Genomic DNA, 21,658 nt, shown 5'->3' with positions numbered 1-21,658 from the left:
CTTCCCCTCCCAGGAGGGGGACACCAAGTTACCCCACCCCCTCTACCGCTCTCCCCAGGCTGCCTTCTTCACCCTAGCAGTGACGCCTGGCGTGGGATGACACGACCTCAGAGCCAGAGGGCTCCTCTCCCTCTTCAGCCAGGAGAGTCTCCACTGCCCCTGTCAGATCCTTAGCAGTCACCACACAGGCCATGTAATCAAACTCCCGCATTTTATTTCCATGGAAAGCCCTGGTCCCATCTCCAGGGCTACCGGAAGGTAGAGAAGCTGTGGGTGCCACTGCAGGAGGCATAGGGCACGCCCCGAGAGCGGATCTGCAGGGTGTGGAAGGTGAGGGGCGGGTTGGGGCCAGAAGAGCCTGGGTTCAGGGACTCAGTGTGAGGCTCCATCACCGTCACAGGGACCGCATAGGACAGTGTGTGGGGCCGGTCATCATGGCGCCTCACGGTGCCCTTGCCCAGGAGGTGGAGGACGCAGGAGAGGACATCAGTACTGCCACAGGCAGACCCCTTACTGAGGCTGCTGACCAAACCTCTGGGAGGGCACGGGCCCTTCTGCCAGGCGTCCAGGACCTGGGAAGGAGAGGCAAGGGAACACAGCAGGTGGGAGATGCCCAGCTGACTCCACCTAGAGCCCCCACTCCAGGCACAGGCTGCAGGCCAGTGAGCCCCAGCCTCCCCCGCCAGATACCTACAGGCTCCACGGTGAACCAGATGCTTCAAGTGTTGACAAGCCTCCTACGGGCTGCACCCCACCCAAACCTCCCTCACCCACAGCCCACCCCCGCCTACCCGACAGACAAGTTGGTCAATGTGCAGCCCCTCGTCCCCGTGCGCCTTGAGGATTCGGACAATGAGGCAGTTCAGAAGGTTCCGTCTCTTCTCCAGATTCCGACCCTCTTCATCCTCAGCTTTCAGGTACATCTGAGGTGGGATGAGCCACACATTGCCCCTCCTTGGCCTGGGCTCCTCGCTGGCATCCCGAATCTTGAGCACCCCTGAAATGAGTGCCAGTCATCAGCAGGAGGCCCATGCAGAGGCTGAGAGCAGAGGCCCCTCTGCCCCAAGTACATACCTCCTGGGACATCCTTTTGCTCTTCAAGGTCCAGGGGGCCTCTCGAAGAGGTAAGAGGCCCAATCGCCTGATCGAGCATGTCTGGAGAGAGCCCAGAGAGCGCCAGCAGACTCTCCACGGAGACAGCCTTAGAGAAGATGAAGGAAATATTCAGGGCTTCCCTGAACGGTGGAGCAGAGAAGGGAGAAGGAGGGAGAACAGGGAGTCGAGGTTTAGGGAAGAGGGGTGAGGGACAAGGTGCAGCGAGCCAGGATGCATAGCTGGGGCGGGCCACCTTCAGGTCATTGAGATACAACAGCAGCCACATCTGCACGGTGGACACATGCAGGGTCTGGTCCCCAAACTGCAGCTCAGCCCGGCCCAGCCACGTCCACTGCAGCCGCCTCTGCGGGCCCTGTTCCAGGGCCGGGTAGCTCTGACCTGAGACAGAGCAGGGAGAGGAGGGAGTCAGGGCTGGTGAGGGGGGACTTCTGGTTGAGCCTTGCCTCTGCTAACATCTGCTGAGCATATGTCCCAGTGTTTATGGATACTATGCTTCCTGGTCTGAACTTCCGGAGCTCAGCCTCTGCAGTGCCTGCCTCGAGTAAGCCTCATGTATCTGGGAGCCCACCCTGTGCCTTGCTTTGTACCAGGGGCTTTGATCAGTGCCTTCCAGAAGTTCCCCATTTTTTTTTTTTTTTTAGGGAGGCAAAGCCATGAAGTGAGGAAGGCCTAGGGCTCTCATCAAACTGGAATATCCATGAGAGAGGGAATGAGGTCTCCCTGCTTAGTCTGGGAACCCCCTCCCTGCCCAAGGGTGCGGTCTGAGTCTCTTCCCCTTTCTGTGTTGCTGCCCAGCCCAGGACCAGACTCCAGGAGGGAACTCAGGCAATGATGACTGACCAGGAGCCAGACCCCTGTCATTTCTGGTGGCCTCAGGTGCCCCTGCCCCATCCTCCCCACCTCCCACTCTCTAAAGAAAGTCCTGTGTTTGTTTTAAGAACAGAAAAGGCGAAAGCCTGGGGACCTGGTGCTTGACAGCCCCACCCCTCACTCCAAACCTGAGCTCCTGCCTTTTGTTCTCAAATCCACTCCACTGAGGCTCCTGTCCCGGGGCCCACCCCCACCCCAGACTCCTTTCCCGAATCCCATCCTCCTCCTGGCTCCTCACTCTTGCTGTAGAAGTTGGAGTACTGGTTCACGGTGCCCCTGAGGTAGGAGGGCAGGCAAGTTCTGGGGTTGAGCGTGTGACGAATGGAGGCAATGGGCCAGCAGCGAGGTGACAGGACCAGCACAGACACTTCTGGCATTGCCCCCTCATAGTAGAGATCCTCATCTTCCTCTTCTTCCTCGTCCTCCTCCCCCATGGCCGCTGCAACCCCAGCTCCCTCTGCTTCCTCTGCCTTCTCTCCTTTGTGCTCCTTGTCGCTGGCCTCCTGGCCTCCCTGAAGGAGAAATGCGGGGTTCCCGACAGCTGCCAGGCCTCCTCTGCTTGGTTCCCCGCTTCCCTCCCTGGGCTGGCGCCTACCTGCATCTTCTTTTCGGTGTCGTCCAGCTTCAGGAGCTGCTGATCGAGCCGCTGGAGCTGGTAGACGTGGAACTGACGTTGCAACTCCTCGGACGTGCTCAGGCTGCGCAGCATCTGCTGGGGGAGGCGGTTGGGGAAGCAGGGACCGATCTGCTCCAGCACGGCCCCCTCCAGCCAGCTCGAGCCCACGCTCAGGAGACGGTCGGCCATGTAGTGCCTGTAGTACACGCAGAGCGGGCCGAGCCTCAGGGTGGCCCCACGGCCTGCTCTGGGACTCCCGCCGCCCGACACCCCCACCATCCGCTCCCCCCGCCCCGCTCCACGCTCACTGGTAGTAATGCTCGAAGGTGGTGGCTATCTCCAGGCCAGAGAAAATAAGGACCGTCTCCAGGCAGCGCTGCAGCTGCGCCAGCATCTCCATCCCGCGGGCTCCGCCAATCCGGCTGCCCTGGATCCGCTGGTCGATGTGCCGGGCGAACTGCTCACTCACCTGAGCAGGGAGAAGGGTGCAGGGAAACCATGGACCGGCAGCCGGAGGAGGCAAGCAGGGGCACAGGGGAAGGTCTGAGAAGTGGACAGGAGTGGTTGAGCTGCTTCCTAAGGTAGGTAACGCTTTTACAAAACTCTTTTTTAAATTTTTTAAAAAGACTTCATTTGTTTATTTGACAGAGAGAGATCACAAGAAGGCAGAGAGGCAGGCAGAGAGAGAAGGAAGTACGCTCCCTGTTGAGCAGAGAGCCCGATGTGGGGCTCGATCCCAGGATCCTGAGACCATGACCAGAGGCTAAGACAAAGGCTTAACCCTCTGAGCCACCCAGGTGCCCCTACAAAACTCTTTTATAAAATTGTCACCAGCTGTGCAAATTGATAACAAGGAGGTGTTTTGTTTTTTTTTCCCACATGGAATGTGTCTAAAAATTAGACTAACCCCAATAATTTAACGTGAGGAAATGACTTACACACACAGGGATGGTCACACTGCATTGTCACTGATCAGACAGAAGGGCTGGAAGCAGCTCTAGCAGCTACTGTTCAGCCCCCTGCCCTGCAGCGATCAGCCCAGCTGACTTCATCACCTGCCCAACCTATGCCTTAAAAACTGAGAAGAGGGACTTTGTCTATCTTCAGCTCTTACCACAGCACCAGACACAGCTGAAGCATTTATTACATATTTATAGAATGCGGGAAGGGCGGAGGAAATTCTAGTACATCCCTTAGATGGAATTTATAAAAAAATTAAAAATAAGGACAAGGCGCAACACTGAAAAAGGCTTTTAATATAATGGTCAAGGGCGCCTGGGTGGCTCAGTTGGTTACGTGTCTGCCTTTGGCTCAGGTCATGATCCCAGGGTCCTAGTATGGAAACCCACGTTGGGCTCCCTGCTTAGTGGAGAGCCTGCCTCTCCCTCTGCCTGCTGTTCTCCCTACTTGTGCGCTCTCTCTCTCTGACAAATAAATAAATAAAATCTTTAAAAAAATCTAACAGAGCGGGGGCAGGCATTTGGGTGGCTCAGTTGAGTGTTTGACACTTGGTTTCAGCTCAGGTCATGATCTCAGGGTCAGGAGATGGCGTCCCAGGCCGGCTTAAGACTCTCTCCCTCTCCCCCTGTTCTCTTTCTCTCTCTCACTCTTGCTCTCGCTGTTGCTCTCTCATTCTGTCTCTCTAAAATAAATCAATCAGGGGCGCCTGGGTAGCTCAGTCACTGAGCATCTGCCTTCAGCTCAGGTCATGATCTCAGGGTCTTGGAATGGAGCCCTGCATCAGGCTCCTTGCTCTGTGGGGAGTCTGCTTCTCCCTCTCCGGCTCCCCTTCCCCCAACTTACACGAGCATGCTCTCTCTTTCTCAAATAAATAAAATCTTAAAAATATCTTTGTATAATGGGCAAGACAACAGGATAAAGCATTTTAGCTACTTGTGAGTAAACTGTTAAACAATGCACGTGAACAGAAACAAAAAGCTATCAAGGTAATAATATTAGGACTGCACGATGCAGGTCACCATGTGTTTCTTTTGTGTTTGAATTTTCAAACACAGGGCTCTGTATAAGCCCCGCTCCTGGCTGAACAGGAGGAACAATGGAGGCCACTGTGAGGAGGGGGGACAGGGACATTTGCAGGGAGGGGCCTGGGGAGGAGGAGAGGACAAGAGGCTCACGTGGGCGGCTTTGAGGAACGGGAGCTTCAGTAAGCCACCGGCACAGCCGTTGTGCAGGGCCAGCAGGAAGGCCGCCCTGGGCCCGAACAGCTCGGAGCTCGACTTCTGCAGGTTGTGAAAGTGTTCGCAGTAGCGCGGCACGAAGTCGTCATCCCGCCAGTGCGAAGTCAGGAAGTTGTTCACCTGCAGGGAAGCGGCCCTGGGTGAGGGGATGGCTGGGCAGGCCAGCCTCTGGTCCAGCCCTCCGCCCCAACTCCCCTCCCTATACCTGCTCCTCCACCACCGCCCCCCAGCAGCGGGTCAGGTTTCTCACGATGCTGCTGGGGAGCCCCCGGGTGGCCAGGGAGCTCCAGTCATGGCTTTGGTTTCTGCCCTCTGTGGAGACAGGGGAAAGGGCAGGAGACAGGGACAGCCCCTCAGCTCAGGGGTCCCCAGACCAGGGTGAGCCCTGGGGCCTTTCCTGACATGCTGCCCCCTCCCCATGATGCTCCTGGCTGGGGGTGACGAAAACTGGGAAGATGAACAGTCTGAGTGCGGCAGGGAGGGAAAGTGGGAGGAGGGACAGAAGGCTCTAGGGTGCGAGTGCATGAGGGCACAAAGAAACGCTTTTCACTGAGCTCCCACCTGAATCCCAGGTACTCACTGGGGCGGGGAGCAGCCACGGCTGGAGGCGGCGCCTCACAGGGCTCAACGTGCACCAGCAGGTGGGTGAGGCGGCGCACCCTCGAGGAGAAAGCAGCCGCACGGCTCTGGGGGTTGTGCGCAGCCTCCCGACACTCCAGGTACTGGTCCAGCAGCCAGCCCAGGGGGCTGATGCCATCCTCGTCTGGAGGTAGGGGTAAAAACAAGCCAAGGTAGGCCGTCTCTCCAGGGCAAAGGGAGAGGCTGGGCTGGACAGAAGCACCAAGAAGGAGGGATTGGACAGAAGGTACTGGGTGGTGAGGACGGGGGCAGGTAGCAAGGCCCCCCATCTTTATGGTGTCAGCTGACACCTGGGAGACATGGGAAAGGAGATGGGCCCTGGGCTGGTAGAAAAGGGGCACTGGGGTACCAAACCAACACAGGTACCAAAAGGGCCAAGAAGATAAGGCAGGTGGCTCTAGGGCAGAGCAAGAAGGGGCTGGTTAGTGGGGCCAGGGGTCGGGGTGGTTACCGGGGGAGGTGATGTTCTGCACCAGGGGGCTGACCAGGGCCTCCCAGCAGGTCTTGCCCAGTGCTTGGGCGGCCTCGTTATCAGGGAGGAAGCGATCAGCAAAATTCTGCTCCTGCCGCAGAGCCCCATTGAGTCTGAGGGTGGGGATGAGGGAGGCAGGTGTCAGGGGCTTGAGGCATAAATTACCCCAGCATCCACGTGGCCGAGGACTGCCCGGCTAGCCCCTAGCAACCAGACCCAATCTCTACCCAGTACTTCAAAGCTCCCCTGTGTTAACTGGCACACCCCACCCCCAGCCCACCAGAAAAATCTCTTCTCTTCATCGTTTCTTTCCTTCCCAAAACTGGAGAACCCTCCAGACGCCTCCCCAAGCATGTTAGCCCTCCAAAGAGCCCTACCCAGGGTACTGCTCTTACCTTTCACGCACACTCAGCCACACACACACACGCTAGCACACACCTAGAACTCAGGTGCAAGAGGCTCCTGCGGTCCTCTGCTATGTCCTGACTCCAGGCCTGTGCCCGAACCATATAGAAGAGGCGTGTGTGACGGCACAGCTGCTCCCGGAACACCGGCCAGAAGGTGGGCTTGGGGCCCAGGACCTCTACGCCCCGGATGCGCGTGTCGATGCCGCCCTGCAAGGGACACAGGCCTGTCTTCAGCCGACCCACATCCCTCTTGGAGTGCGCTGGGGTCAGGCACACCTTCGTGCCTTCCTCCTGGAGCTGCCCTGGCCAGGAGTGGGAGCTCTGGCTCAAGATCTGAACAGCTACAGGACCCGGAGTGCCAGAGCTGCAGACCCCAGCCTGGGCCCCTCCCTCGCCCCACCTGCTGGCAGCGCTTTATTCGGATCTGGATGACAGGCCAGAAGCGGTTCAGGTTCTCCAGGAGGACCACCCGGCTGGCGGACGGCATCACGTTGACCTGGCGTGGGGTGCGGTGGGCTGTCAGCTCCCTGCGTGTGGATGGCAGTGCTGACAGCACCCACGCCTGCTCCTGCGCCCTCTTCCTCCCTTCAGCCCAGCAGGTGTGGCGTCCTGACCAAGGGGTCCCAACTCCGCCCTCACAGCTCGGGGCCTGATGCCATCATAACGGCACAGGGAGAAAGGACTCTACTTTCTCTGGGGCTCCGGACAGGGAAGAGCTTAGGAGTTCATGAGTCTGGGCAGGAGGGTGGACCCTGCGAAGGGTGATCTGCTGGCATGATGGTCCCTACCGAGTTGAGTTCTGTGTTAAGAGAGTTGGGGCCGTCGCCCCCAAACACCACCACCCTCGCTGGCATGTAGCTCGAGTCTTCACCAGCCACCAGCAGAGTCAGCTGCCTGGGAGCAGGGACGAGGAAACTATCAGAAGTGGAACAAGGCATGGCCGCATAGACACAGCCAAGGGGCCTCTGTGGTTGTTTGGGCTCGAGGGGGCGGTGGTGCATCCCCCAAGACAAACACAAGGCAGTCACCACAAAGCACGTATGTTGTGGGGCGAGTTACCGGACAAGAACGCCCCGGTGCATGTGCAAGGTGATGTAGTGGGAGCCCGCACTGCCGTTGGACTCCCAGTAGGTCTTGGGGTTGCGGTCCGTCAGCTTGCTGGCCCGGTGAGGGTTGGAGGACACCTCTACCTTCTCCCAGCACTTGTCCTCCTTCACCTCCACACTGGAGCCTGGGGGCGGGGGGGCAGGGGTGGCCGTCACAGCCTGGTAGGCATGGAGGGAAAATAGACACAGGCGTGGCAGGGGGTGGTGGAAGCTGGGGACAGGCACAGACCCTGGCACAGGTATCTGAGAAACACGTCAAAGAACGGGATATTGATGGGTCGGTGGGTCCGTCTGTGGTCTTCGATCTGGCCCAGCACCATCTGCAGCCGGAAGAGCAGAAAGAAGGGGTGCGGGGAGGGGAGAGGAGCACATGTGGAGAGCACTCGCAAACGTGTGTGGAGGAAAGACCTGGCAGCAATGGGACTTCCTCCAGAACCCTGGTAGAGCAGGACCAGGCCGGGGAGGGGTTGCAGAGAACAAATGCCCTTGGGTTCACTGGCCTTGCCCGCCCTTCCCAGCTGCAGGAACATTGCCTCCTCCCCTGCCACTGCTCAGGGTTCATGTTCTCACCCAGTGGTGAACCCACAAGCCTCTGCCTGCCCTCCCTCCTGACCTGGATACAGCCTCCCAGGATGTTGGTGGTGAGTTTCCGGTAGAGGTGGGCATGCTTCTCACACTTGAACACCATGTCCCGCAGCTCCTGAGCCAGCTCCAGTTTTCCTAGGTGCTTTTCCAGGGCCTTGGAGATGGCATCTCGGGCTCCCAGCTGATTCAGTACCACGGCATAGTCCCTGCTCACGGAGGCCAGGCGGTGCAGGAAGAACATCAGCTCTTGGAGCACCTGCGGTGGGGACAGGGCTGGAGACTAAAGGGCACGAGGCCCGGGGCATCTTCAGGAGTATTTCCTGTGCACCCACTGTGGTACGTAGGTGCTGGAGCTATTGCAGTAAACAGCAGAAAGCAGGGAGACACAAGGGCTGGGTGGAGCTGGAGAACCCAAGGCAAACAGACATGGAAAAAGCTAAGAGGTGCTCTCCATCCTGGGGTGCTTGACGACTGTGGACGTTGGCAACAGGTGCAGAGAGCTTCCCAGGTGGTTCCTTTTTAGGCCCTGTCCCAAAACCAGGTGTGGGGCTGCATTTTGAGATGCTCAGGCCCTAAGCACCATACCTGATGGTAGGGAGGGGGCAGGGAGGGACGCTCAGTGAGTCCAGCTCCGAAATGAAAATCTGGGTAACCGCCAAAGGTGTGCACTGCAGACACCCACTGCCAAGCCTTCCAAGCCCAGGACCTCTCTGTGGCGGGGGACCTTGAGATGTGAGGTCCCCTCTGCCTCCTTCATCCCCATCCCCTGACAGGCCTAGCCAAGCAGGAGCCACTGAGGCTTCTCATGTAACAGAGATGTAACCTTCTGTGTAAGAAAGGAGACGGCAAATAAGATTATATGCTTGGGCTTATTTATATTTGCATAAGAACACACAGGAAGGACACATACATTAAAATGAGTGGTGACCAATAAGGGACATGGAGAGAGGCACTGGTAAAACTGGATGGAAGTGAGAACAGGTGGAAATGAGAATTCTCAGCGTAGACCTTGTTCTACCATTTTGATTTATAACCTGTATGAATGTACTACCTATTTGGAAAAAAAAAAAAAAAACGATTTTTAAAACAAATCCCAGACCAGGAGCACAGAGGCTCCACTGTGCCCTCTGGAGCCTTGCCCAGAGGGGTTGCCCTGTCAGAGGCTGCCTTGTGGCCTTTCCCTCCAGCATCATCTCCCCAGAGCAGGGTGAGGGTACCTCTCGGTCAGTGTCTGGTGACCGCAGGCAGGCCATGCAGGCGTCCATGGCCTCGTGCCAGGGGAGCAGCGGCGCCTCGGGGAAGTCCACCAGCTGCATCAGGATTCTGGGGAGTGGGGGTGGGGAGGCAGGAGGAGAGAGATGTGCAGCTAGCCTCAGGGACCCCTTGGTCCCATGCCCCGCCCCACCCCCTCACCTCAGAACGGTCAAGTGCAGGGGCTTGTTGGCTGCCGGGGTGGCAAGGCTCCGCATCAGGGTAAGGAAGGGCTGGGGCTGCCGCTGCAGCTGGAGCAGGAAAGGCTTGATCTCTGTCTCCTGGGGCCCTCCTGAGCTGAGGGCGTGCTCCAGGTCCAGGAAGGTCCTCCCAAGCGGACCACAGCCCTCCATCAGTCGCCGCAGAGGAGTGTCGGGATACTGTGTTGGGGGTTCTTTTCCTACAGGAAGGTGGATGTCACAAGAGTTGGCCGTGGTCGGTGAGGTTAGCATCAGAAAAGGACAGACACATTCATAATTCCTAATTTCTCCTAAAAATGGTTTTTTGGGGGGCAGGGGTCCCCCAAAAATTAGTTTGGGGATCTTAGGGCATCTCTAAATGTATTTATAAGACTACTCTGTGGCAAATCTTATGTTTCATACTCTTAAAATAGCAAAGGAGCCTCCTGTCTGCAAATTGCAGAGCGTTTCCCTCTATCTAAAAGCATGCAATAATTTGGCTTTCTCTACACCAGAAAAAGTTCGGTGTGGGGGTTTATGAGGCTTCAGATCTCTTTCAATGTTCTGACTTTCCATCCTCCCCCGCTCACTGGAGGGAGCTGCTCTATTCGGGTGCCAACTCTTCCAGACAGGAGGACACCTGTCCTGGGAGGAAGGCACCTAGAGGCCAGCCTGCAGAGCTGCTGCAAAGTCATCCCGGCGCCCCACCTTCCTCTCTGGCTGCACCTGCTGATTCCTGAGGCTGAGCCTGGGCTTCCAGCAGGGTTGGGTAAGCTGGCTGCCCTGCCAGAGCCTCGGGCCCATATTTCCTGTAGACATGGCAGTTGAGCAGGTCCCTGAGAGCGCTGTCATCGAGTCGCTGTGGCAGAGCCAACAGCAGGTCCTGGGCCAACTCTATAGGCACGGCCAGCTCAGCCAGGATCTCGTCATCCAGAACCTGTCGTTGGGGAGAAGGTCTCACTGTGGTAGCCCTGACTGGCACAGACACTCCGCCGGTACTTGACAGGGGTGGGGGATCTCAGCACACACCTTCTCTACCCTGAACCTCTCCTGGCTGGCAGCTGCCTCCTCCCACACATCTGGCCAATGCCTCTGAACATTCTAGATACCCTCCGCTGCAGCCCCCGACACTGCGGACCTCTGCTCCCCGTCCTAAGCCTCCCAAATGCTCTATCAGCCCAGCCCCTGCCATGAGCCCTCCGACTGCTGGGTGTCTCCAGGCTGACTCTACCTCCCCATCCAGGTTCTCCTGCAGAATCTGGAGAACCTCCTGATGGTCGAGGCCGTCCAGCTTCTTGATGAAGAAGAGGAGCTCCCACCACTCCGCCTGGGACAGGTGTTCACTCTCCTCAGCATCCTCATCCTCAGGCAGCACGTAGGGCACTGCATAGAGCTCTGTCATGGGCTTCCACCGCCAGGAGGGCACAGCTGTGGAAACGAGTCCGAGGGCCCAGGGATGTTGTTGCCTACTCAGCCAGACTACCACTCCTGGGCTCAGTGCTGACCCTGCTTCCTCTCTGGGCTCACCTACACCCAGGGCTCCACCGACCACTGCCCTGTGGTAGTCCTCAGCCTCAACCACATCCTCAATGTCTTCCTCAAAGCCCAGAATTTCCAGCATGTGCCAGTGTACCCAGTAGGTGCGGCCTGTCGACTCCCACAACACCTGGAGGATGGGGAGAAAAGAGAGGGAAGGGGAAGAGACGGCTCACTTAACTGGCTGGTGGTGGCCCAATGATGAGGACACACAACTCTCTGGCTGACCACCTGGCCAGGTTTGGAACAACGTCCAAACAACACAACGCTGGCATATGGAGGACACGAACATGTACATAAAGGCCACCTTCTCGTGGCAATAGGCTGTTTCTCCTCCCACCCATCCTAGATGCCTTATGCCCCCCACCCCAAAGAGCCTCCTGGCCTCAGCTACTCTCTCCCTGACCCTGACCTTTGGGAAAATCTCGCTCTATCCATTTCTTCCTGGGAGTGAATCTTCCTGACCTCATGGCCTCCCCAACCCCGATTTTCTTAGCCTTCCAAATGGCCCACCTCTCACTTGCTGACCCCCTTTAACCATTCCAATCCCCACGGGGTTTTCTCCGGAGGTGGCCTGCCAGAGCCCCTGCATGGAAGCCCCAGTTATGCTCCCCTAGCTATATCCCCAACAGTGTCCCCCTTGCACCCTCGCTCACCTGCACAGGGGGCACGCCGTTGTTGCTCTGGCGGAACTCGCCCTCGTCCCCAGCGCTGACCTCCTCGTAGTCATCCAGCATGCGCACTCGCATCCCGGGCTGCAGTGTCTCTCGCACGTACAAGGCGTAAGTGTTGCCACTTGCAAACTCAGAGCGAGGGCGGAACCTCCTTGACCTCCTAATGGAGGGCTGGGCCCGGGTGGGTGGCAGCCCCGGGCCAGCCTCCGCCAGCTGGGGCTGGAAGATGGAGCAGGAAGACCGGGCCAAGGGCCCCTGTCTGCTCGAGGCCCAGTCCCAGCGCATGGCCTGCACCAGCTCTGAGATCAAGGTGCCCATGGCCATGCTGAACTCCAGCTCCAGTCGATCCCTTTCCCCACTCAACTCCTCAGGAGAAGAGTTATTCTGGGCCCCTGGTTCTGCAGTGCTGTCATTCAGCTGGTCCAGAAGGGAAGTGACATGCAAATAGCGCTTTACCAGGGAGAAGAGCAGCCTTCCTGGGACCTGTGGGATGAAACCTTTGGCCTATATCCACCTTGTCCCAGCTTCAGCTCCTCTTTCCACTCCATCCTTTAAGGACCAGTACAAAGGCCTGGTCCCTTGATCCTGTTTATAGCACCCACCCCAGTACCTCCCCACAGAATACCTGTGGCAGCTGAATGCCTTCAAAAGACATGGGATGTTCAGAGAGCGTGGCCTGTGCGAACAGAGCCAGCAGAGCACAGCGGCTGTCAAAATCCAGGTGTTTCTCAATGGCCTCTTGCTGGCTCAGCGATAGAAGAATCTGGGTCCGGGTCCCTGAAACCCACACCCCAGTCAGGAACTGCTCCCTCACATTGCCCTTCCCAGGCATCCCTCCTAGACCCTCTACTCTCTCAGTCCAATCCCTTTGTCATCACACATTAGGGATGACCTGATCTGATTTACTTCAAAAGCAACAACTTGGGGGTGCTCAGCTGGTTAGCCATCTGCCTTCGGCTCAGGTCATGATCCCAGGACCTGGGTTCGAGCCCCGCCTCGGGGTTCCCGATCAGCGGGGAGTCTGCTTTTCTCTCCCACTCCCCCTGCTTGTGTTCCCTCTCTCGCTATCTTTCTCTGTCAAATAAATAAATAAAATCTTTAAAAAAAAACAATAACTGGGGTGCCTAGGTGGCTCAGTCAGTTAAGTGTCTGCCTTCGGCTCAGGTCATGATCCCTGGGTTCTGGGATCGAGCCCCAGGTCAGGCTCCTTGCTCAGCAGGGAGCCTGTTTCTCCCTCTCCCTCTGCTTGCCTGCCTGCCACTCCCCCTGCTTGTGCTCTATCTCTCACTATCTCTCTCTCTGTGTCCAATAAATAAATAAATAAAACATTTAAAAGAAAAACAATAACTTCCTCTTTTCTATATACATATTTTATATAGATATATATCTTACAATAGTCTAATATCGTAACTCTTCCTTTGCATAGAAATCCAATTAATATGAGGTTTTTGAGGATTCAGCCCTTCCTCTTTCTTTTAGTATTATTTTAAAGTAAACTCTATGCCCAAAATGGGGCTTGAACTCACGACCCTGAGATGAAGAGTTGCACACCCGCCTGACCGAGCCAGCTTTCCTCTTCCTAGGGAGAGGACCCCACCTCCCTTCCTACCTCCTTTCTTCCACCTCAGCAAAATCACCGAGACACTGATGAGGCAGGGGCTCCTGCCACAGTGTCCTGTGAGGCCCTGAGCTGACCCAGCTTCCTTTCCCCCCACACTGTTCCTCACCAGCATCATGGGAGGCCAGGGCTTGGATCATCCGGCCCGCACTCCAGCGGATCTGATAATCAGGACTACTCAACATGTGCATGAGCAGGTCCAGGACCCTTGGGTCTTTGAAAACCCCAGTCAGAGGCTCGATACTGGCGTAGGCGCTGAGTACGTGCACAGTATGAAGCAGAGGAGCAGGAGGGATGGTGCCCACACACTCCTCCAGCTGCCGGAGGGCCCTCTGAATCAAAGCCTTCACATCGGTTTCCATTTCCCCCAGCACAGACTTGTCCAGGGCCCCAGCCTCCCCCGCAATCTCCTGAGAGGGCCCGATGACCTGGCCATCCTCGCCCAGCATCTTGTGGCAGTTGGCGTAGATCTCGTCATTGGACATCCACAGCAAGATGTGCTCGGCCTTGCAGTCCACTTGGCTAGAGCCCCCATCCCCGTCATCCCCGCGCCGGAGGATGAGCCAGCGGATCTGGTACTCAGGATGCCCATCGTGGCCCACCCGCTGGCGGATCAGCTCATCTGGATAGGCGTGCAAGCCGGGCCCCAGGGGCACTCTGAATTCCCTGTAGCGGAGCTCCCCCACCATGCCGGCACCTGAGACACACAAGCAGGAGAGAACAACAAGCTAAAATGAGAGTGGGAGTTGAGAAAATCAAGGTCGTCCAGGAGTTGGAGAAGCAAATGTGGTCACAGCTGTCCGGGTGTCTGGGGTAAAAGCAGGGCCCAGGAGCTGCCTGCTACAGGCTGGGTGGGGCCAGGCCTCACAGGGAACACTGGGGTGTTTGTTCTAAGAGTACAGTATTTGGTTGCAAGGAGGGTCCAAGACCCTGCAGCCTGGAGTGGGTTGGTTTGGAGCAGTGGGAAGGGGACAGCGGGGGCAGGGCAGCCTTGGTGTTACAAGTGGATCCCAAGGCCCTGATACATGTTGCCCCAGAGGGGTGCGTGTGAGGTGTGGGTGTTGTTGGGGAATGTGTCTGGAAGGGATGCCACGTCCAATGGCTGAAGCGCAGGAGTGTGTAACAGGCACAAGAGATGCGGAGAATTGGTGGTGGAGTGGGGTGGGGGGAGGGCAAGGCGCGATGGGGTGGGAGGAGAGGATGGAGGACTGGAGACGCGGGAGCGGCAAGGCCGGTGGGGGCGATGCAAGACCCAGGACAGGGTCTCGGGAGACCCGGTGGGTGAGCGGCGGGAGGCAGGTGGACCCGAGGGGCCGGGGGTGCGCGGCAAGGTACGGGGGAGGGGGCTAGGCCAGATGAACGAGAATCCCAAGGCACTGGAACTGGGGTGGGGGAACGCGAGATCGGGTGGGCGCGCGGCCGCTGGGCGAGTGTGTGGAGGAAAACCCAGGGTAGGGGCAGGGGCCGCGGCGGGGCTCTGGCCACCTCAGAAGTCGATGGGGGTCCGGGCGCGAGGCCTGTCCTTCGCCGAGCTAGGGACGCGGTGAAGACGATGGCGGCGGTGCTGGCAGAGATTTGGGCCCCGCCTGGGCCCCCGAGGGGGTCGAAGCGGAGAGGCGGGAGGGGGCGTGCCTCTGAAGGACAGGCGGGCGGGCAGGGGGCGTGGCACGCAGGGACAGAGCACCTTGGGGCGGCCACTGTCATCACCCGCGCGCACAGGTCAGCAGCCGTCCGGGCGGGGCGGGGCAGGGCGAGATGGGACCCGGCCCAGACAGCGGCACCACCCGCCCAGCTGCGGGAACTCGGACACCCGCCCGGAGCTGCGGCTCGTTTCCGCCGGGCCTAGCGGAAAGCTGGGGGCCCTGGGAGAGCGCCGGGGCGGAGTCGCCGGTGCCACCTCGGCGACGCGCGGCACCTCCTCCTTCACGCCGCCCTTTCCTCTTCCTTTTCGTCTTCCCTCCTCCCACCGGAAGTGCTCTCCCCAATTCGTGAAGTCAGAGCTGGATTAGATCTTGGAGGTCATTTCTAACCCCCTCCTCCAAACAAGGGGGTGGGGACGGCTTGAAATGCGGGGGGTGGGGGAGGCGCGCATCTTCACCGCGTATCGTCCTTTCCTTTTTCCTCTCCCACCCTTTTTTTTTTTTTTTTTTTTTAAAGATTTTATTTATTTATCTGACAGAGAGAGATCACAAGCAGGCAGAGAGGCAGGCAGAGAGAGAGGAGGAAGCAGGCTCCCTGCTGAGCAGAGAGCCCAATGCGGGGCTCGATCCCAGGACCCCGAGATCATGACCTGAGCCGAAGGCAGCGGCTTAACCCACTGAGCCACCCAGGCGCCCCTCTCCCACCCTTTTTGCACCTGTTTCTTCCCCGGTCTAGTATGTACCATCCTCCCTCCCAAAAAAACCAGTAATGGATAAAAATGGGGGGCGATTTTATTAGAATCCAGGGATATCAGCTTTGGGCAGCTGCGGAGGGCAGCTTCACATAACTCTTCATGGGGGGCAGTGGCCGAATCTTGCGGCCAGCCCAGCCCCCCTTGCGGTGCCATAGTCCACTGGAAGGCCTCTTGCCCAGCCAGCGGTTCCGCCCAGCCTTGCCGATGACACGTTTGTTGTGATCGACGTTGGATACCCGGCCTACTGTTGCGATGCACGTTTCCAGAACCTGACCAAAAAAGCAGTTGGAAAAGAATGCACCACGGGGGAAAGAACCTGTTTTTGTTGCCTGCGTGACTCTCGGCAGTCTTCTTACCCTCACTGAAAGAAGGGAGAAGACAGGAGAAAACCACAGCATAACTGAACCTGAGTGCAGGTGCTATGGTTGGTAGAAAACAAAAGGCACTGTTCCCTCTCCCATTACAGTGTCAGCCTGACAGGGTGTGCTTAGTCACAGGGCAGAAAGGGACACACCTAACTCAGGGTGGTTCCTCACGTGAAACACCTGGGAACTATCCCAGGCCAGAAAGGTACATTCCAAAAATTCCTCCTTTGTTGATCCCTCCCACCTGTATCCACGCACACCTGTATCTGCCTCTTGGAGGGCAGCTGGATGATGGCCGTCCCATTCACTTTCCGTAGCAGCACACCACACGTCCCTGGGGAAGGCAGAAACAGCTTTGCCACACTCCACAGGGAGGCGGTGGGGGCAAATTCATAAGGGGACATACTGCATACCCCGCCCTTTCTTTGCCCTTAGGAGCAGATACACCGCAGCAGGAACCGTGCAATGTTTGAGGTTAAAAACACCAGCACCTCTCCACCCTCGTTTTCCGTGGATTTTTCCCTCCTTTTCTCTGCCTGCGGACATGTGGCCCCACAGGTTCAGAGAATTGGGACCTCAGATACCCTTTGGCCTCAGGTATCCTAAGACCCGAAAGTAGCTCCTTTCCTCATACCTGCGGCTCGGATATACTGGGCCCCCCGGCCTGGCTCACTCTCCACGTTGTTGACAAGGGTCCCCACAGGCAAGGCCCCAAGAGGATGTGCGTCCCCTTCCCGAGCAGCAACTAAAAGACAGAATTTCATCAGCCCCAGACCCCTTGCAGCCTCCAAGCCCATACACATCTGGCAGCCATCTCTCACCTGCCATTCGGCCTATGTGGTCAGAGTTCCGGATGACATCTCCAGCCTGCATGTTTTCTGTGGCAATGATCCAGCGTTTCCGGCTGCCCCCAGCAACCAGAGCTATGTCTGCTGATCTGTTTGGGGTGGGACATATGAGCAGACCATCTAGGCAGCCCTACATCTTCTGAAAACCCATAGAACAGTCATACAGCTATACCACCATCATCTCACATCCCAAACTTGCCTACAGGGATCATAGCGGACCACGATGACCTTCTCCTCAAACGGTCCTGGCTTTGTTTCCAGCTCAGGCCGGAAGCGCAGAAAGTCAATCATGCGATAACGCTGCTTGTGGCCCCCGCCAATACCATGCACTTGGATTCGGCCTGTGGTCAGGAAAGTGCAGAGACATGACTCAAGTCAGATGAATCCGCTCCCAGCAGTGGGAATAGGCCCATCCTGTGCAGAAAGCAGTACTTCCTAACATTATGATACAAGTGGAAAATAATATATTTGCACAGCACACTTGGGTAAAGGGGCGTGGGGAAATACCTACACAGAGTTTGGTAAAAACTTAATTATAGGATATTGAAGTTATATAAAACCTCCAGACAAAATCTCTACAAATTACTGAATTCAGTAATTTTTTTTTTAAAGATTTTATTTATTTGTCAGAGTGAGCACAGGTAGACAGAGTGGCAGGCAGAGGCAGATGGAGAAGCAGGCTCCCGCTGAGCAAGGAGCCCGATGTGGGACTCGATCCCAGGACGCTGGGATCATGACCTGAGCCGAAGGCAGCGGCTCAACCAACTGAGCCACCCAGGCGTCCCTGAATTCAGTAAGTTTACTGAGAATGATGGAAATAGTGCTCAGTTGTTGAAATTTCTGAAGGACGTGAAGAATGTACACTTCATGTGTATATCTGGTTTTCTTCAACTACCTAAATGGTCTTTAGGAGCACAGACCACCTTTCTGTTGCTTTGTATTCTACTCTCTGATTCTTATGCACACACTACATGCAGAAGGAGTCCAATAAATGCTTTTTAATTACATTCCTCTGCCTGTCAAGAAATAGACCTGGGATCCTAACATGTTTTTCCCCTTTAATGTGTAAATCCTCTCGCTCTTGCTCTCACCTGTGTGGTTTCGGCCCCCAGACTTCCTCATCTTCACTGGTGTAATGGTGTACTTGGTACGACTCTTCCAGGACACAATATTCGCACTAAGGGCCACGGAGGTAAGCAGTGGACGGCAGGGGAGCAACACTGAGGAAGAGGGCAGCTGGAGAAGGGTAAAACAGAAATCTCTATGACTTGAAAGGTAACAGAAGGAGAAGCACCAGAGAACCAAGGGTGAAGGTAGAGACCCAGCAGCCTACTTCTTTCTAGGAATGTCCCAGACCCGCTATCCAAAAACTCCACCCTTTACTGCTTGCACACATACAAGATTGGAATGTTTATCTAGGTGTATGTGTGTTGATTACCTCTCCTCATTTGATCCTCTAACCTCTAAAGTATTTCTTCAATGGAATGTTCTTTTCTTGGGGCACCTTCCAAATTTCGCTCAAAACTCTCCTTCTCTGGGTAACTCTTTCTTCTCTAAACAACTTCCTTTTCCAAAGCTGGTAACTTTCACACATTCATATGCCATCAGCACCAATGCCTGTGCCCCTCTGCATTATGTTTCTGGGAGTTTTCCAGGTGTGAATGGAGGGGAGGGATCATTTCTGTCTTGTTCCCTGCTGTATTCACAGCATTTTAGAGGAGGTTGCTTTCGTTTTGAATTTTAAGTATGCATCTGCCAAACTCTACCCATCATCCAGAAAGGTCCAGAGGAACAAGACTTACACTTTTTTTCTCTGTGACTCACCAATCACCCACTAGGGACACTGAAGGATACCTTTTTGGGGCTGCATTCTCTAATCTCAGCAATGACTCATCTTCAGTAGTTAATTAAGAGCCCAAGCGCTTTTTTTTTTTTTTAAGATTTTATTTATTTATTAGAGAGAGAGCACAAGCAGGAGGAGCAGCAGGCAGAGTGAGAGGGAGAAGCTGGCTTCCCGCTGAGCAGAGAGCCCAACATGGGGCTGGATCCCAGGACCCTGGAATCATGATGGGAGCTGAAGGCAGACACTTAACCAACTGAGCCACCTAAGCACCCCAACAGCTCAGGTTTTGAAGCCAGACTGTTTATAGCTTCAATACCAGGTATATGGGGCACCTGGGTGGCTCAGTCGGTTGAGCGTCTGCCTTTGGCTTCAGTCATGATCCCAGGGTCCTGGGATTCAGCCCCATGTTGGGCTCTCTGCCGAGCAAGAAGCCAGCTTCTCCCTCTTTCTCTGATCCTCCTTCCCACTTGTGCTGCCTCAAATTAAAAAATCTTAAAACAAAACAAGAAATTATTTAAAAAAAAATATTTGGGTGTATGACCTTGGACTGCTGAGTTTTCTCATGTAAAATGGTAATGATAACCTTATATAGGGGTTGAAAGGACATTGAAGGGGGTTAAATTGGGGCACCTGGGTGGCTCAGTGGTTTAAGGCCTCTGCCTTCACTTGGGTCATGATCCCAGGGACCTGGGATCGAGCCCCACATCAGGCTCTCTGCTCAGCAGGGAGCCTGCTTCCCCCTTTCTCTGTCTGCCTCTCTGCCTACTTGTGATCTCTCTCTGTCAAATAAATAAATAAAATCTTTGAAAAAAAAAGGGGTTAAATTGACATTAAAAAAAAAAGATTTTATTTATTTGACAGAGATCACAAGTAGGCAGAGAGGCAGACAGAGAGGAGGAAGCACGCTCCCTGCTGAGCAGATGGGGCTCGATCCCAGGACCCTGGGATCATGACCTGAGCGGAAGGCAAAGGCTTTAACCCACCGAGCCACCCAGGCGCCCCTAAATTGACATTTAAAATGTCAATTACTTATGCTTGGCTTCAGGGCTAATCCTTATAACTCAGCTGCTGCCTGTAGTGTCTTCTGGACAACTACTTCAAGGGTGATTTTCTGTTAATTTTTTTTTTTTAAAGATTTTATTTATTTATTTGTCAGAGAGTGAGCACAGGCAGACAGAGTGGCAGGCAGAGGCAGAGGGAGAAGCAGGCTCCCTGCTGAGCAAGGAGCCCGATGTGGGACTCGATGCGGGACGCTGGGATCACGACCTGAGCCAAAGGGCAGCTGCCTAATCAACTGAGCCACCCAGGCGTCCCTTCTGTTACATTTTAACAAAAACTTTTTTTTTTTTTAAAGATTTTATTTATTTGACAGAGAGAAATCACAAGTAGGCAGAGAGGCAGGCAGAGAGAGAGGAGGAAGCAGGCTCCCCGCTGAGCAGTAAGCCCGATGTGGGGCTCGAACCCAGGACCTGGGACCATGACCTGAGCCGAAGGCAGCGGCTTAACCCACTGAGCCACCCAGGCGCCCCTTAACAAAAACTTTTAATCACCTTTTGCTACACCTATTCTTTCCATGTGCAGCCAACTTTCAAAAATTACCAGTATGGTGAAAGGCAAATTAGATCATTAGGAACCAGAATACTAGTGATTTCTCATCTTGACTTTTTAAAAAATCCTAACATGAAGTGAATTTGACTTGAAAGGCAAATAGCTATTAGGGAAGCAATTTGCTATCGTTACAGAGTTATCTGTACTTTGTTTAATCGAAAAAACTGTAGAAATGTATGTAAAGAATTTAAGACAAGAGTACTGGATGATTTGTCATAGGCTTTTCCCTTCACTTCTCTTCGAGCAGCAGGAAAACAGTTTCTCTATATTCCCTCCGCTTTACCTGTAACAATTTTGTTTTCTACTGTTAATTATATTGTGTATTTATAGTTCTATGCTTACTGTTGTGCATATACTGGCAATGAAACTGTACATAACATTACCTGAAAAAAGTGGAAAAAAAAAAAAGGGCGGGAGCGCCTGGAGGGCTCAGTTGGTTAAATGTCTGCCTTCAGGGGCGCCTGGGTGGCTCAGTGGGTTAAGCCGCTGCCTTCGGCTCGGGTCATGATCTCAGGGTCCTGGGATCGAGTCCCACGTCGGGCTCTCTGCTCAGCAAGAAGCCTGCTTCCCTCTCTCTCTCTCTCTCTGCCTGCCTCTCCGTCTACTTGTGATCTCTCTCTGTCAAATAAATAAATAAAATCTTTAAAAAAAAAAAATGTCTGCCTTCAGCTCAGGTCATGATCTCGGTCCTGGAATTGAGCCCCGCATTGGGCTCTCCGCGCAGTGGTGAGTCTGCCTCTCCCTCTGCCTCTGTGATCTCTCTTCCTCTGTGATTGCTTTCGCTCTCTCTAAAATAAATAAAACCTTAAAAAATAAATAAAATGTCATGATAGTTGTCTTTAAAAAAAGCTGATTTACTTAAAATGTCAATTACTTATGATTGATGTATGACGGACTCAATGTCGATTATTACTGAAACCTGTACAGTGACCTGTAAAACACTTTCACTTCCAGTATCTCGTCTGAGGAAATCAGCGACCCTGTGGGACAGCAACACTTGCAGACAAGAAAGCTGAGGCTGAGAGACCCAGGCCGGCGTGATTCCTGATCAGACTCACTTCCTCCGCCTCCCATCCCAGGGTGCCCTCTCCGGCGGCCCGAACAGAAACAGCCTCATTTCCAGATAGGGTGCATTACCTGCGCGGCCAGGAGCAGGCTGGGCCCGAGGGCAGCGACGGCTGGGGGCGTCAGGCTCAAGGAGCCCAGAGCGCGAGTCAGTGCCCTCAGAGCCATGAGGGCACCCAAGCTCCGCCGGAGTCAGCACACCACCATTACTCTGAGCCAGGCCGCCGGGCGTCTCTAGATGACGCTAACAAATCCCGGTGCCGTCGC

At 55.3% G+C, this 21,658-nt stretch overlaps 2 protein-coding genes across 5 annotated transcripts; both read right to left on the bottom strand.

The window, feature by feature from the left end:
* Positions 1-192: 192 nt before the first annotated feature.
* CUL7 (cullin 7) lies at positions 193-15,199 on the bottom strand. 3 transcript variants are annotated; one of them, XM_047733515.1, is made up of 26 exons: positions 14,753-15,199; positions 13,377-13,964; positions 12,275-12,426; positions 11,632-12,132; positions 10,967-11,105; positions 10,671-10,867; positions 10,148-10,376; positions 9,423-9,660; positions 9,227-9,332; positions 8,038-8,265; positions 7,654-7,744; positions 7,378-7,549; positions 7,107-7,212; positions 6,719-6,814; positions 6,350-6,525; positions 5,891-6,024; positions 5,381-5,563; positions 5,006-5,112; positions 4,738-4,920; positions 2,911-3,071; positions 2,582-2,798; positions 2,225-2,498; positions 1,349-1,494; positions 1,075-1,201; positions 792-997; positions 193-572 (listed from the first exon to the last, which is right to left on the bottom strand). In XM_047733515.1, exons 2-26 carry the CDS (start codon positions 13,954-13,956, stop codon positions 249-251), a joined length of 5,073 nt encoding a protein of 1,690 aa, XP_047589471.1. In that variant the 5' UTR covers positions 13,957-13,964; positions 14,753-15,199; the 3' UTR covers positions 193-248. The 3 variants fall into 3 exon arrangements, with proteins under 3 accessions (XP_047589471.1, XP_047589473.1, XP_047589472.1); XM_047733517.1 differs by having other exon boundaries at positions 10,166-10,376; XM_047733516.1 differs by having other exon boundaries at positions 14,952-15,199.
* A 478-nt stretch (positions 15,200-15,677) lies between these two features.
* Positions 15,678-21,648, bottom strand: MRPL2 (mitochondrial ribosomal protein L2). Of its 2 annotated transcripts, XM_047733538.1 has the most exons (8): positions 21,460-21,647; positions 19,257-19,263; positions 17,967-18,124; positions 17,075-17,216; positions 16,849-16,964; positions 16,662-16,772; positions 16,288-16,361; positions 15,678-15,931 (listed from the first exon to the last, which is right to left on the bottom strand). In XM_047733538.1, exons 1-8 carry the CDS (start codon positions 21,557-21,559, stop codon positions 15,719-15,721), a joined length of 921 nt encoding a protein of 306 aa, XP_047589494.1. In that variant the 5' UTR covers positions 21,560-21,647; the 3' UTR covers positions 15,678-15,718. The 2 variants fall into 2 exon arrangements, with proteins under 2 accessions (XP_047589494.1, XP_047589495.1); XM_047733539.1 differs by lacking the exon at positions 19,257-19,263 and having other exon boundaries at positions 17,967-18,111; positions 21,464-21,648.
* Positions 21,649-21,658: the final 10 nt, after the last annotated feature.

Source organism: Lutra lutra, chromosome 6 (genome assembly GCF_902655055.1).
Source record: "Lutra lutra chromosome 6, mLutLut1.2, whole genome shotgun sequence".
NCBI classification, from domain to species: Eukaryota; Metazoa; Chordata; class Mammalia; order Carnivora; family Mustelidae; genus Lutra; species Lutra lutra.
This window is presented reverse-complemented; position numbering and strand designations above follow the sequence as displayed.